Here is a 12,122-nt window from a genome sequence, read left to right on the forward strand (position 1 = left end):
TGGCTGTATTGATCCCGATAGCCTCGCCGACTTTCTCTGTTGCAGCAGACAGTTGAGCAGGATGCCAAGATGAATTCCTGCATTCCCTTCAACTCATTTCAGCTGCTGTTGTAGTTTAAGAGAGATACTGTTACTAAACCAGCATCAACAGCTTCACACCCCCCATCGCACAGCTAAACTAAGCTCAGCAGAGAGCAAAGCTGAAAGGTCAGGGGTCACAGGCATCAAGTGTGTGTACGGTGTAGGGTTTAAGAAGGCTGTTAGATGCAGCATGATTGGTGTGGAGGCTAGTGTGTGGATCCCCCAGAGTTTTCTTGCCCACTGTTGTTGGAACAATAATAATTTGTGTTAGAGGGGAGGTGATTTATATTACTGAAAATTACTGGCATATTTTGGGTGAGATCTGCCTCTTACTGCACATTTATTCCTCTCATTAAAGGTCTCCGTGCCCAGAGGAGCAAACCAATGCCTACCACACGTTTCCTGGTAGTGCCAGCTCTGCCTTCTCTTCTCTTTGTGTGCTGTCTTTCACTGCAGAAGAAATTCACTGTGTGTGGGTTGAGGCAAGGGAAAGGGTCACAGCTTTTTTATCGCTGCATTATTTAAGATCCTGCCGAGTTTTGTTTTTTTCCCCCCTTTTAGCAAATTCATCCAAGTCAAAAGCGCAGTACAATCTGAAGAGAGAGGAAGAAAGGAATAATGTAACTTGTGTAGCCTGAGGTGGGCCATGACTCACCTAGACATTGTTCAGATGGAGTGAAAAACAAGTTCAATCGGAGTTTCTATAGAGCTTTGCTTAAAGCCACCTTTCTCTTAACAAGCTGCAGTGAGAGGTGGTTTGCCTACCAAGCTTGCCTGCAGCTCTCCGCAGGGCGATTATGTCACGACAGGCCAGTCAGAATGATGTGTATCTCTCTGTTAGAAGGCAGCTCTACTGCAGGAATGGCTCTGACTAGGAATATTATTATTATCTCCAGGATCCTCTCCACAGCAACAACGGTGCCGTATTGTGAGAGCTCTGGAGAAAGCTTTTTTTGAAATCATCTGCCTGCCTGTTATCCTGCCTCTCAGACAATAACATCCAGAAAAGCTTTTTTACTTCCCACCACCCACACTGACAATGGGGTAAAGGCTTTACAACAAAAGGATGATGTGGATATGGGGACAGTGAGTTTCCATGACCCGTCCTATCATGCCTCTTCACAGCAGACCCAAGGGAGCCGGGATTTGGTTGTGGCTGTTGACCAGCCAATCAGGGAGCAGTGAGTCGTGTCTTAAAGGGCTATCTGCCATCTCAGCTGCCAAGAAGCCTGGAGAGCCACCGGAGCTCTGATCTATATCAGGGCCAGAGAGTAATGACGAACAGCCCCCTGATTCCACCGGGAGATTACCTACCGTTCTTATCGCTGCTAGCACACATTTTGACATTAAAAAGGGAAGGGGGCCACGCCCTTTCCATAGTCAGCTGTGTTGTGCCAAACAGAGCTACTGCTATCTCCTGCTTTTGTTTTTCCGTCTCCCATTGCCTTTATCTTGCTGTCTTTCTCTCTCCTTCCCCATTTCCATGGTCTCAAACAGGGCGTAATAATAGTACAATGGCTGTGCTACACTGACCCTTATCTCACCCTAAAAAGAATACTACTAACTCCCTCTCCTGGTGCCCCCCTTATTCCCCGAAGCCTGACAAGGGAGAGGAGCCACGCACACTATTAAACCACTGAGCTTGAATCTGGTGTTGCATTAATTGAGTTAAATGGATTGCGATGGTTGAGATGATTTGTCTGTCGGCTTTTATTGCAGCAATTTAGACTGTGCCTCATTGCATTATGCCACTTAATGAGAGCCCTTCGCAGGCGTTTTGTCTCCGCTGGTATTAACATGCACAGGTTCACTTCACAGGAGAAAGTGGGCATTAGCTAGCCCTAATTTTCTGCAAATTCTAGTCAATAATCAACTGAAAGCAGTTCCCCTGCCTCTGTCATGGACATTTCATTATTCCATACCTGTCTTATTTTTTACTCAGTAATCTGTGGGGCAGCAATTGTGATTTGTGACCTCGTCCATATTTTTACCCCCCGACCAGCCCTGCTCTATATTTAATCCCAGGCCTTTGCAGGGAGTTTGAGCGGGTCTGGATTCTCTCTTGTGAAATATGCCTTGTCCTTTTTCCTTCATTTCTTTTTATCTGGTTAGTGCTAGCTGTGAGCCTGCTGAGGCGTTGATTTGTGACCCTCTCTATCTGCAGCGGCGAGAGGCTTTAATGCAATGCATGCCTCTGCCCTTCTCCCTACTGATGAAACAGGCCCCTGCATTCCCCTGATAGACTGCTAATTTGTATACTAAACTGACAGGCAGCCGTGATAAGGGCTAGCAACTGCTGCACAGCCAGGGGAGGGAATAGAGGGAGGGAGGGAGGAGGAGTGGTGGTGTGGGGTGCGGTAAGCGAGACGAGGGGTAATATTTTACACAAAGCTCAAGCCCCCCTGCTCCTCTCTCGGTATTCATTTCCCTACGTCTGTTGCTAGGGGAGAGGGAGCAAGAGTCGTCAGCCCTGGCCCTCTTTCGTACACACACACGCGTGTCATACGTGCCTATGAAAATGGCACTCGGTCTAAGTGAGGTTTGTGTGTTTTTTGTGTGTGTGCAAGGAGAGACCACTCCATTTTTACACGGTCACCATGGAATTCATTATCATCTTAATGATGCTCCAGTTGAGACGAGTATCTGTTGGTTGACAGTTGCGTGGGAGGTTTCGTCTCTCTTTTCCGTTCACGCTGTATATCCCATCATGCACGCTGGGGGTTTGCAGTCTTGCTGGCCCACACCTGTTCTGACAAGCAGGCGGTGGCGGCAGCGAGTGGGAATTGGTGGTAAGGTAGATGGTGCCTGTTCCCTGCTCTGGGAATGCATAGCACTGCTGCGGCTTATAATAAACGACCGCTCGGGAGGTCATTAAGTTTTTGTAACGGCGTGAGGACAAATGCAGGGGGGTGGGAGTAATTAATTTGGTGTCTCCTGTTGAAACCTCAGAAGCTGTAGGCCCACTGTGCGACATCTAATTCTGTATCTATTGTTAAAGTAGCATTAGCGGGTGTCTGGGGTGAAAGGGCGAGGGGGGCCTGAGTGGGTGCTGATGGAAGTGTTTATCAAAGCACCAAACTTCTCCCACATGAGCAGAGAAAACCAGGCCCCTGCTAGGGTTTGACTGATAGGTGTTTTTACCATATCAGTACTGATAAGCTCTGTTTTGTCAGTGTTCAAGATCATTGCGTGACCTTTTTATACACAGAAAACCAACGTAATTAATCACTTAAAATCTGAACTTCACATTAGAATCTTTCAATTATTTCCTTAGGACGCCGATTGTAGCTTTGGTCAATACGATTTTTGCTTTAACAAAAAAAAAAAGTACCAGTACAGTCCTAAAAAGAAAGGGCACTAAGAACTTGAGGTGACAGTGAATGGAAAATTGAAAGAAAGGGCAGTGAAGAAGGAAGCTGACAGTAATGAAACACCAAGCAGGCAAGTAAATTAACAGCGTGTGTGTGCATGTGTGTTCGTGTAGGTGGGTGGCGTGTTGAGTGTGAATACTTGGACAGACAGGTTTGGCTCGGGTATTTGACAGCCTGATCGTCCATGCCAGAACATGTGCCCTGATGCCCACTTCCCTTTTTCTCCCTCTCGTTCTCTTTATTTTTTGCTGTTACCCTTTCTTTCAGGCTCCCTGATAAGTCTTTTAATACCATGTTGCACATTAATACAGCACTGAGGAGCTGTGTACTTTAATATTGGCCCATCCACCGTCTTTGTTCTTGCCAGAACATTTGGCCGACTTATTAGCAAGCACAACAAAGTATTGTGTCTGTTTCTATGCTCTATCAGCCATAATTACAGCGTAGGACAACATACTTCTAGCTATGTTAAGTTGTTTCTCCTCTGCCTGTATTTATCGTTGTGTGATCATCTTTTGCACTGCCCATTAAATAAGTCATGATATTGAGTTGCACATCTTGTATGAGTTTAAGTGAGGGAAATGTTATACTGAAAATGGGTTTACTCATATTTGGTTTGTGGTTTACAAGTGTTGAGATTAGCCGCTTTACCGCTTGTCCTACAATAATCTGTCAAGAGCATAGCATGCGCCAAATGACTCAGAACTAAATTGTAATTAAAGCCTTTGCAGGCATGAGCCCACAACAAAGCCTACTTAAAGGTTTCTTTGTTTTCACACCACAGCTGTTGTGATAGCGCCAGAGAGGGGAAGGACTTTACCTGCTTTGCTGGCATAGGGAGGGAACATATTAGGAATTTGGTTTTATTTGGTCTGGGTATACCTAACCTTTCGCTCCAAGATTTCTTCCTGTTTGGAAATAATTTGCTCAGCTCCAAGGAATTCAAGGCATGCAATGGGAGCTCTCAGATCAAAGGGAGATGGACGGCCTGGAGATCGTTTGATATAAAGCAGGGGGTTCGGTGGGTGGGGGGTTCTGGGGAGAGGAATTGGTCTCTCAGCAGTCTTTACTAAATGAGGTTAATTGAATCTGGGTAATTGCTGACCTTCCTGTCTCGGTAAAATCACAGCCTTAACTGATCAATGTCTTTCATAAATTTATGCCTGAAGGTCATTCTGTTGATTATAACGCCCTCCCTTGCTGCCTCTCTCAGTCGCCCCATTGTGCTTATATTAAGCATGGAAGCATTTTAACACAAAAAAGAAAAAGTGCAATTAAGCTTGTCTCAGATTTTCTAAATTAATTAGCTTGCTGTGTTGTTAAGTAAAAGTGATGTGTACATGGAAAATGTTCATTCACCCCACCCCCGCTTCTTTGCTGTGACAGCAAATGCATTTTGCCTCGCAGTAAATGTCTCACTTATTGCTCGCAAAGGTTTCTGCCTCTCTGCTCTCCCTCTGCGGCTCTGCTATTATCAAGAGATTTATGCAGCCAATAAGTCATTGGTGTTCAGGGAAGTTGGGGACTTTTTAAAACAAACAGCAGTGTAATTTGTAATTTGGCATTCACTAAATCTGAGAATTATGGTTCTGCATGTGGCTCTTTAGGGAGTTAGCACTCTGATGGTGGGTTTACTGGCCCAGCTCCCTCCCTGGCCTCCCTTCTTTTTCTTTCTCCCCCTCATTCTTTTTACGCCTGCCGAGGAAACGGAAGGATTTCACAGCTGCTGAGAGCTGGGCCCCGGTTGGGCCCTATGACCTCCTTCTTGCTCCCCCCCTCCCTCTGTCTCACTCCCTTTTTTCTCCCTCTCTCCAGCAGTCTTTCCTAAGGGAGCTCTTGTGTGGCTCAGAGGAAGCTGAATCATAAAGCATGGCTAATGAATAGAATAGGGAAAGAAAGCTGAGGCCTGCTGACGGCCCTCTAGAGAGGAGGCCAGGCCCCTGAAGCCCCAGGCTCAGATAGCAGACGGCCCCCTCAAAGGTCAGGCTTCCTGCGGCCCGCTCCAAGGGCTTTTGGCTCCTAGGCAATGTGGCTTGAATTTACCCCATTATTTTTTTAAATGTTTAAATTTCCCTGTTTCCTTTGGAAAACCTGGCCTTTGCTCCTCTCTTTTTTTCTTTGTCTGTCTCTTTTTCTTTTTATATATTTTTCCCTCTGTCTCATCTTTCCCAGTCTGTTTTTTATGGCAGTCAGGGTTGCCTCAACAAAGAGAGTGTGAAGAATTTGTTATACATGACCTCTGCACACCGCAACCGCAGGCAGCTCAGACTGCAAGCAGCACAGCCCCGTGAAAAAATGTCAACTTGACCAGCGAAACCCAGAAAGTTCTACAAAAACAACAGCTAGCCAAATCAGGGCTCTGCTTTGACATGCCTTTTTAAGAAGTGCTTTCGTAAGCCGGCCTTGTAATTGTGGATTGTACGACTGACTCATGCAGACTTGGCAGGTGCAAAACACAGCTTTAAAACCTAAATATTGGTTGTTGATGTTACTTGGAATATGTTAGGAAAATAAAATGGCTCACTGCACACTCAAAATAGCCAGAATTGGAATAAGGAGAACTAGGTCGTGTTGGCACTTGCTAAACACAGCATTTTCTGTTCTCTTTCTCAGGAACATTATGACTGCTTTGCTCTCTGGATAACCACTCAGTTCATAACAATTGTTTTAACTGTTGTCATGGCATGACCTACCATTTATTTTTTTGCTTTTGTGACCTCTTGCCACACTAAGCAAGTCCCTGAGCCAGCTCCCGTGTCCATTTGACAAGCTTCATTTCATTCTGAGCCCATATTTTTCTTCCAGGGCCTCCGGGGCCATGATTCAAGGCTGAGGTTGTGCTGCTACACTGCTGAGGCTTGGTACTGGAGCGTTTAATGTCGTCCAAAGCTAACAAAGAGCCTGTGTTGCAGCCTGGCGCCCGGTTCTGGGAGACTGAAAGAGGGCAATGCACAACATTCTGTCTTTCCTCTTTAATCTTTCGCCTCATCTACTATAAGAGGAAACAGGAAACATCTCCTTTCAGCTGAGTATTTGCCCTCCAATTAAATGTCACACTTACTAAAGAGGTGTTATTGACACCTTGCATTTGCATCAAGCAATTGAACTTCCTTAAACATGCTGGTTTACAAATTGTACAATATATATTATAGTTTCAATCTCATACCTGAGATTGTAGCAACCGCCCTAGCAAAGGCTGACGTTCATTGTTAAAAATGACGCTTTTAAAGAATCTAATAATATCAAACCTAATGTTTGCATGATTCAAATCAATTAAATTATCTGACTCTGAGAACAAACATACTATCAGCAACTGACTAGTTATTGTTATTTGTTACTATTATTTATTTACCCCTTGTGTTGTAGCGAATAGCTCCTTAGTTATCAACAGATCCGTTTGTGGCGTTTTTTTATGTTTTTTTTTGTAGACGCAACTGTTGCATCCTGCTTTATTATCTTCCATTATGGCTTTCATCTGTATTTTATATGGCTGCTTTGTGATTAAAGCAAATTGTTGAGAGAATCAGACAAACGCGGTGGAGAAAAGTTACACAGTGGCAGTGAAGAATAAATTGGGAGGTCTTGGAAAGAAGAGGACGTCCTCAAAACACTTGTGAAGAACTAACACGAATGCCAAGGACAGCCATCTGTGTTTACAAAATGATTTGCTTTCTCTTTTTGTCTCTGTCGCTCTTGCACTCACTCTGATTCACTGTTCATTCTTTACATATGCTCCCTTTGTGCCGCATAAAACACAAGCATGGCAGTTAAGGACACTCGGGCCCTTTGGGCAGAACATATGTTCAGCTCTTGCAGCTTATTCTAAGTGTGCAGAACCCAGATGAGAGGCAAGCAAAGCAAAGGGAAATCTTGGCTTTAAACAAAACCCCTCTATGGGCTGATACTAGAGGCTGAGGTCGGTTTTCTTTGTTAATATTATTTTCCAAGCGCACTGATTTTTTACTATGGTATTTTTGCACAATACCAGGTTTTGTGTGGATTTACTGCTTCGTCATAGCATTTAAACATGTCCCATCTGGCCAGTGAACATGTGTAAAATATATGGTGTGTTTTGATTTAGGTGGCGCTTGCCAGAATCGACATATCCATATAAAGCAAAGAGGAAAATGCCAAGCAGTGTTTAGTCTAAAAGGCTCCACTATCACTTCCTAGTGAGACGCTTTTCTCCCTCAAGTGTCTCAACCTTAATTTTTACAACCAGCTTTCCCAAATGAGTAACAATTGTTTTTGACCCTACAAATGATCATGTTGTTTACCTATCATCTGTTTACTTCCATTATGGGCAAATATTGTCTTTAATACTAAAATTGTAAAATAAGGATTTTGCTTTGAGATTATGACCACATTCTATTCATGAGATTCCATTCAAAGATATCGCTGGGAAAAAAAAAAAGATTTCTAAGCAGCAGTGTGTGTGTAGGAGCCTTTGTGCTCTGATGCTGCATAGCCACCTTACTGACTTCCTCTGTCTTTGACAGCATTTCTTTAAAGGTTTTCAGGTGGCACAACAGTGCCACCTAATGTTGCCTTGACAGGAAAAAGCCAGACAGGGACCATCAGGTAGAGAGGGAGCTCTTCTCATTGGCTGATTGAAGTACTTTAATTGACTGTATGATGCTGTAGTGGCAGCTGGACTTTTCCTCCAGGCACTAGTGGCCACATTTGTGGCTGAATTGGCTTTTTACCAGACAGACGAAATGTATGTCAGTGCATGCATTACTTTTGATGAATTATAATGATATTTACGAGTCAAGTTTTTTTTAAATTATTGGATTGACAAATCCACTTAAGGTCTCCCTCCTTGTTGTTCCAGGTGTCTGATGTAGGATCGGAGAAGCTGTTTTCCCCCACCACACCCAAAGGTAAGAGCCAGCTCTGTTTTCTCTATTCCCCTTTCGGTCTATCCTGTTCTGCCTCATTCATACTTATAACAACAAATGGGGTTTTGCCAATGAGTCCAAATCTCCTCCGCTCTAATCCTGCAGCTCCCATTCAAATTTAAATGTCAGCAGACATAAACAAGGTCTGGTGACTACATATGCATACATTTTTGCCTGAGCACAGAGTGGTGTTTGCTGGACGACCCCGCCAAAGGCTTAGCCCTCCTACATATTGGTTCATTAGAGGGGATTTAGAGCCTCCCTGCCACATGCTCCCACAAATGGGAACTTCCCTCAGGCAATACAAGCTCTCTGACAGCAGGCCTGGACCATAATAGATGCCAGAGGAAAGAGAGAGAACAAGCTTTGTCAGCCCCCCAGACAACACAAACTCTGTGCTATGTTTTAACAAGTGCACATGTATAGATTATAAAGATTTAGCATTTCTATGTTCATACATGATCTCTCATGATTTACATACATGTGTTGGTGTACATATCATGTGGGTATATAATATCTGCACCTCCAAATGCAATGATGCTAGCCAGGTCAGAGCAGGTGGAAAGGTGTCAAGTTGTGGATGGAGGGAGGCGGGGAAGGGAGGAGAAGAGCGATCAGTCTACTTGTGACAGATAGCAGCATGCAGACCATGTCCCCCCAGGGCAGGAACCAGAAAGCAGGGCCATTAACACAGGCAGAGGGTGGAGAAGGTGGAAGTGCAGAACAGTGGCTATATGAGGAGGGTTTGGGAGGACAGACTGGAAAAATAGATCGACTTGCCTTAAAAATGTCATCATAATACACATAAAGTGTGTGGGTGTAAACTGGGATGTCACAGAGACCTATTTCAAACTTGCTTACTGTTTTCTATATTTGTTCAATATTTGTTGAAAATGTGTTGAACATTACCTCAGGTAAATGTAGCACTTTTTACACTAATTATGGATATATTATAAATTATTAGCACAGGAATATTGGTCCTTGTTAAATACAAAGGAAGAGCATAAATACACCTCCAGCCTTTTGGTAACAACAAAATAAGTCTTTTTTACCTCCATTTTATTCATATCCACATCATAACATCCAGTGTGAAAGCTACATTTCCTCTAAATAGCATATGAAGGTGTTGTCTGGTGTAGCACAATAGTTTAGACTGCTAAGTGGAAAAGCATGGCTGACAAGAAGGAGAGAAACCAGCCCTGTCGCCCGTGTGATGTAAATGACCTGTGACCAGCGTCAGCCTCGTGAAACCAGCGTTCACAATGACAATGACTTCCAGACTTGCATGGTTTAGAAAACAACTAGGCCGCATCCAAAACCATCTATTCTCCACCAGGCTGCTGGACTACTGCGGCTGTCAGCATGTTGACTTATTTTCCCTGCATGCCCGTACAGAACATGGCCGCATGTAAACTCTGCTGTGAAGAACCGCTAGTACAGTCACATACACAGCTATTGTCTTCTGCACACACTCAAACACCCCATCCATGTCAGCTGGCAAACGGAGGGCTCTGTAGATCTTGCTAATGTGCACACGAGGCTGAGGATTAGGACTCTGGAATTACATCCCTACAATCCAATCAGTCTCTCAGGAGTCTCTCCTGATTGTCACACAGATCAACCAGATCCTGTTTGGGTAATGTGGAAGAAGAGCACCAGATTAGAATTAGGGCTAAGAAAGGGTGAGGCAGAAAATAAATAAACAGTTTGATGAAGTGATTTGGTGACGATGTTATCACGCTACAATGGCAGAGCTGCCCCCAGCCGGCGCTTTTCGCTCAATCTAATGTTGTTTTGAGCTATAATGGATTCTAGGACAGTGTTTTTGGCCTAAACTGGGTTGTGTGTGTGTGTGTGTGTGTGTGTGTGTGTGTGTGTGTGTGTGTGTGTGTGTGTGTGTGTGTGTGTGTGTGTGTGTGTGTGTGTGTGTGTGTGTGCGTGTGTGTGTGTGTGTGTGTGTGTGATACAAAGCAGCCCACAGGCTGTTTTCCTCTGGTTTAGAATGCGGCGTATGTGTCCCATTACCGGTCTCGCTCATGGTCCTGTGGGACCAATGAAAAGCCAGCTTTCCTCTGATCACCAGGCCTGTTGAGCTGTTGGCTTGGAGACACTCACAGATGCACGCACACACACAAATCATGGCACACATAAATATATAATGCTGTTATGATGTTTGGCTTGTACATTTCTCTAGGTAATGAGTGTTATTTCATTTAACTCTTCCTTGCCTTTCAACATTGCGCTCCTTTCTGAACTTTATTTTTGTGAGCAGTTACGGGTACAAACAGTTGAGGTTAACTCTAAATTGCACACTGGCCCACAGTCTGTCATGTTAATGAAACGGTTCAGGGTTAATAGAGGAGAGGAAAGACCAACATAGTAATCAGCGAAGGCAGAGCACTGTAATTATGCACACAGAACATGGTTTTGGGCAAAACCCAGACACCATTGCCTTCTTTCTCTCATATTTACTTTTCGTCATCTCCCCTTCGCAAAGCTAACAGTACAGATAAAACAAGCAAATGTAATCTGTAATAACACAGCACACACTGTGCCGTTCTCTTTGAATGTTGTTGCCCAAGAGCTAGGACACGTTCTGCAGAATGTCTGTCTGTGTTGGTGGTTTAGAGGTAGGAAGGTACAGCAAAAGGCAAGTATTATCTAACAGTTATTGGTTTTTGTTTATTTCCCATCTTAAACCTCCTGCAAATATTGATTTCTTGGAGGATGGCATGTTTAAGTAAAAGCGCTATGAAGACTTGTGCTCCACTCATGGCTACTCTTATTGAATTGCAGCGCAGAGTTTACTGTTATCACTTGCTTGAAGGCGAATGAGAAGCTAAATGTAGCTGCTGAGCATGTCCAGGGCACCTCCACAGAGCACAGATAAACACTTCCCTGGTCGGCCTTCTTGTAACATTTCACAATGCTGTGCCTGTGGAAGTGGTGGGGATTTATCGCCTAGCTGTCAGCAGCTAGAAATATCTGAGAAGAACACTTTGGAATCTTCTGTGACTATGTTGAATGTTGTATCTGTGGCTTTCCTGCCCCCTTGTACCTGATAAGGTTCTGCTGTGCTAGCTTGGTGCTACCTGCTATGGTGTGAGGGTAAACCTGTGAGGTGTGCGGTCCATCAGACAAACCTGGGGCATCTTGGGATAGCAGGAGCAAGATTGGTAGAAAACCCATTTCTGAAGTGGATTTGTGCCCTTGTAATCCTGATTAATTTTGACCCGTTGTGCTCATTTTAAACAGAGCATTACAGTAAGCGTGAACACAGCAAGCTCCGGGGCGAAACCAGGAGCTTAGCGGCTTTGGGAGGCTTAGCTGCAGATGGCATTTTAAGCCGGACTTAATAAATTGTTTCCATTAAACTTACCGGCCCACACATACTGGATTAGACCAGAGGAACAAAGGAAGGAGAGAGCGTGCAGACGAAGAAGAGGGAAAAAAGCACACACACAACTGCCATCATGCACATCTGACTCTGTTAACATCTCTCTGAGGCCACATGAAAGGTGAAGACGAGGTTAGTGTGGTGTTCAGGGAGATAGAAGCTTTTGGACATGAATGCAAAATCCACTCACTTTAGATCTCTTGCTCGTCAGGGATGTTGGACCAATTTGCCTAATTGACACAGAAGTAAACAAACAAAAAAGATGCATAAACCATTTAGCTTGGCAGTGGATTTAGGGCTTATCCTCTAACTGTTTATATATAAACACATTACCAATGCTGTAGCTTAAGGATTTAGGATCTGCCCATACCC

The 12,122-nt window shown here is 44.2% G+C and overlaps 1 protein-coding gene across 6 annotated transcripts in view; it reads left to right on the plus strand.

Annotated features, from left to right (window-relative positions):
- Positions 1-12,122, plus strand: part of fbrsl1 (fibrosin-like 1) — a 254,489-nt gene that overhangs the window by 212,315 nt on the left and 30,052 nt on the right. For all 6 annotated transcript variants that reach the window (XM_068604520.1, XM_068604518.1, XM_068604521.1 and 3 more), the window contains exon 6: positions 8,287-8,335. In XM_068604520.1, coding sequence (XP_068460621.1) covers positions 8,287-8,335 — 49 coding nt within the window. The remainder of the gene's footprint in view (positions 1-8,286; positions 8,336-12,122) is intronic.

Source organism: Clinocottus analis, unplaced genomic scaffold, assembly GCF_023055335.1.
Source record: "Clinocottus analis isolate CAN_PGR_092001 unplaced genomic scaffold, fCliAna1.0.p SCAF_7, whole genome shotgun sequence".
In the NCBI taxonomy this organism is placed as follows: Eukaryota; Metazoa; Chordata; class Actinopteri; order Perciformes; family Cottidae; genus Clinocottus; species Clinocottus analis.